At 51.4% G+C, this 1,960-nt stretch overlaps 1 protein-coding gene across 1 annotated transcript in view; it reads left to right on the top strand.

Annotated features, from left to right (window-relative positions):
• Window positions 1-266: 266 nt before the first annotated feature.
• Window positions 267-1,960, top strand: part of LOC119333402 (E3 ubiquitin-protein ligase RGLG1-like) — a 4,834-nt gene continuing 3,140 nt past the window's right edge. Inside the window, exons 1-2 of the mRNA XM_037606305.1 lie at window positions 267-293; window positions 1,800-1,865. Of these exons, the coding sequence (XP_037462202.1) occupies window positions 267-293; window positions 1,800-1,865 (93 nt within the window). The remainder of the gene's footprint in view (window positions 294-1,799; window positions 1,866-1,960) is intronic.

The following is a 1,960-nucleotide window of genomic DNA, read 5'->3' as shown; positions in this document are numbered from 1 at the left end:
CTCGTCGCCCGAGCTGTCCTCATTCGGTGGTAGTTCGGCCATGGCACGGACCATTTGATTCTGCTCTCGGGCTAGGGCGCGCGCGTTCTTCCGCTGCTGTTTCTTCACAATGCAGGTGCGGATGACTTCCTCCTCTGCGGCTGCCCGCGCCGCCGCATTAGCCGCCACCATTTTCCACCGTGACACGGCCCTCGACGGCCCTTATCCTCTCCTTCCCACGGCGGGACGCTCTTTCCCGGTGGGACTCATAGTCTGCCGGAACGGTGATGGGGAAAGGAGAGGTGTTCCGGCCGGTACCGTAAGGATCCAGCACCAGAGGACCCGAGCTCCCGGTGAGCCGACACTATGGCTACGCGGCTGATTTGGAGTCACCGACTAGAAGAGGCCCACTGACAAGACGTGCACATGCATCCTTGATGGTGGTCTTTGTCTGGACGGCTTGTTGGCAGTGGTGAAGCCACGTTATGGCTATGGGGTCAGCTGACCCCATAGGTTTTTTGTCATCCCTTGACCCCTTGCTATTAGTAGCTCCTCTAACCTCACAAATTTCAAAGGCTAACCCACAGGCTTGGGCGTTGCTTGTTGGAATGTTTGTTAGTAGCTAGGTCGGCCGATGATACCATGTACATTCATATTTGAAGAGAGATTTTTGGGTGGATCGTAATAATTTCTTTTTGGATTTTCCCTATTTATTTTATTAAATAGTCCCGCTCTTCTTTATTAATGGAGGTGGGTTTTTAGACTTGGGTTAACAAAAATAGGTTTTACAAAAAGAAGAACCCAACACTCATCGTGCTAGCACCTATTCTCCAAGATCCATTGCTTAAGTTTTTTTTTGCTGAAACTGTCCATTGCTTAATCTCTGCCCTTCTAGAACGTGTCAGGCCTAGCTGGAAAGAGTTCTTCTGGTGATGGTGCTCAAAATGGCCGTCTGCACATGACAACGTACGGTTAGGAAAGTAGTGAATGTTTAAACCGCCGGTTTTGTGTCCATTTTCACGCGATATGCTCACAAGGTTCGGTGAAGACGACGGTTACTTTGTTTAGTAGGACGAACCTTCCTCTTGTAATCAAATATATGAGATGAAAATTGTCATTTTGCACATAGAAAGCCATAGGTGCCTTATCTGGACACATTGTCGATAAGATGGACATATGCACACCAGAAACCAGCTAAAAACGCGCCCCCATGCTTCTCCCTGTCGCCCCAGTTTTACCGCATCTCCGTCCATCTCTCCTCACGGAGCACCACCGTGACACCTATCCTACTTTTCCGAGCACATGGGTCTGGCAGCTGGGCCCGCCCCCGCAACTTACCGCGGCCCAGATCGAGCCCACGGATTCCAGAAGTAGAAGGAACGAACGAACGTTCCGGTTGCCCGTTTTGTCTGTCCGCCCCGCCGCTCGATTTGGGCGCTGAGCTTGCCTGCAACGCCCCGCCACGCCCCGCCCACGGGTTGGTTGCTTCCCCACGACGGATTTCCCCTCACGCAATGTGGGTTGTTTGATCTCGGCCGGAGGCCTGTTTAATCCCCTACTATATCTCCTCTCCGCTGCTCTATCTTATCCCGGCAACAACCGCACTGATAGATGAGACCAGGTCTCATGGTTAGCAGGTGAGACCCGTCCTGATAGATGACACGTGGCATTCACAAATAACAAAGCATCTAATCTCTCCCCCCTGATTTTAAGTAGGGGATGAGGGATGCTTTGAGATTTATGAATGCCACGCGTCATCCATCAGGATAGGTCTCGCGTGAGACCTGGTCTCATGAATTTTTTTTCCCGGTTGTTGGTAGCGTAGCGTCTCTCCTCCGCATTTCTCTCGGCTGCTCTCGGCGAGGGTTTTTCTCTGCCGTTTCCAGGTTAAACCCTACCTCTTTTTCCTTCCAAGATTTGCTCGCTCTTCTCCGCAGATTGCTGATTCTGTTCGGGTTCTTTCGATTCTTGGCTGCTTTGT

The sequence above is a fragment of the Triticum dicoccoides genome, chromosome 7A (assembly GCF_002162155.2).
Source record: "Triticum dicoccoides isolate Atlit2015 ecotype Zavitan chromosome 7A, WEW_v2.0, whole genome shotgun sequence".
NCBI classification, from domain to species: Eukaryota; Viridiplantae; Streptophyta; class Magnoliopsida; order Poales; family Poaceae; genus Triticum; species Triticum dicoccoides.
This window is presented reverse-complemented; position numbering and strand designations above follow the sequence as displayed.